At 45.2% G+C, this 1,522-nt stretch overlaps 1 protein-coding gene across 1 annotated transcript; it reads left to right on the top strand.

Moving 5' to 3' along the window:
- The first annotated feature begins 207 nt into the window (after window positions 1-207).
- Window positions 208-1,146, top strand: LOC114099832 (olfactory receptor 10V1-like). The gene has a single exon (XM_027944343.2). It carries the CDS (start codon window positions 208-210, stop codon window positions 1,144-1,146), a length of 939 nt encoding a protein of 312 aa, XP_027800144.2.
- The last annotated feature ends 376 nt before the right edge of the window (window positions 1,147-1,522 follow it).

The raw sequence follows: 1,522 nt of genomic DNA, 5'->3' as shown, positions 1-1,522 counted from the left end.
AACTTCAGCCAAATGTCTTGAAAATGTGAAATGACAAACACCAGTAAGAAGGAAAGTGGCCTGCCCAGCTTGAATAAGCTCATGTTCAGAATTATTAGAACCACAGGTGTTGAAACAGTATCCTCAGTTTCATCCTAAAGATACGCCACTTTCTTTCCTAAAAACACTTGTCTTCTCTTGTCCTGGAAAATACAATGGACCACTTTTATGGGGCATGAAAACCAAACTAGAGAGATCCAGTTCCATTTCCACCCCTTTTCGCCCATCCTGGAGGTCCAGATGTTTATTTTTGTGCTGTTCCTGCTGTTGTACATTGGCAGTCTCCTTGGTAATGCCACAATCTCTCTCACTGTCTGGGCTGAGCGTTCGCTCCACATTCCCATGTACTTTTTTCTGGCCAACCTGGCAGTGCTGGAGATCTTTTACTCTTCCACGGTGGCCCCTCTGGCTTTGGTCAACCTCGTGACCATGGGGAGGATTCCCATCTCCTTCGCTGGTTGTGGCACTCAGATGTTCTTCTTTGTTTTTCTGGGTAGTGCTGACTGTATCCTCTTGGGGATCATGGCTTACGATCGGTTTGTAGCAATCCGGGAGCCCTTGCGTTACACCCTCATCATGAGACGGCAGCTGTGTGCCCAGCTGGCTTTGGGAGCTCTGCTCCTTGGTTTCATTCTAGCTTTACAACTGACAGTTCTGATCTTCCATCTGCCATTTTGTGGCCACAACAGAATCACCCACTTCTACTGTGATGTGCTGCCCATCCTGAGGTTGGCATGCGGGGATGCTCGGATGCAGGAAGCCATGATCTTCATCGTCAGCGTCATCATCCTCACCATCCCCTTTTCTCTGATCTCCATCTCCTACATCTTCATCATTGCTGCCATTTTGAAGATCCGCTCGGCCGAGGGACGGAACAAGGCCTTCTCCACTTGCTCTTCTCACCTGACTGTGGTTCTTCTGCAGTATGGTTGCTGCAGCCTCATCTACTTACGCCCCAGTTCCAGCTACAACCCAGAAATGGGCCGAGTGGTGTCTGTTGTCTACACCTTTGTCACCCCTGTCTTGAATCCTTTGATTTACAGCATGAGAAACAAGGAGCTGAAAGATGCTCTGAACAAAGTAGTGAGAAGGCATTTATTGCAGTAGGAAATGGGCTTCTGGTCTGGTGCAAATGGCAGGAAACGGCACGATGAAGTATTAGATGACTTAAATATTTACTACTTCCTCCTGCTCCCTCTTCTCTTTATTGCTCCCAAAGATAGAGCAAGTTCCTGAAGGTAAGATTTCACCACTTAGAGGAAGCTCTCAATGGGCAGGTATTTGTGTGTTTTGTACACTAATCCATCCCTAGTACTTAGCTATAGATACTGAGTACATATTTTTTTTCAACTAATGAGTTCATTAAGATTATAGCAAATAACTTTACTGGCTTTTTTTTGTTTTGTTTTGTTATATTCCCAGAACCATATATAGAGCTTTGCTGTAATAGACATTTAACTAATAGTTGGAGGATAACTGAAAG

The sequence above is a fragment of the Marmota flaviventris genome, chromosome 9 (genome assembly GCF_047511675.1).
Source record: "Marmota flaviventris isolate mMarFla1 chromosome 9, mMarFla1.hap1, whole genome shotgun sequence".
In the NCBI taxonomy this organism is placed as follows: domain Eukaryota; kingdom Metazoa; phylum Chordata; class Mammalia; order Rodentia; family Sciuridae; genus Marmota; species Marmota flaviventris.
Note: the sequence above shows the minus strand (reverse complement) of the source record. Positions and strands in the feature narration are given on the sequence as shown.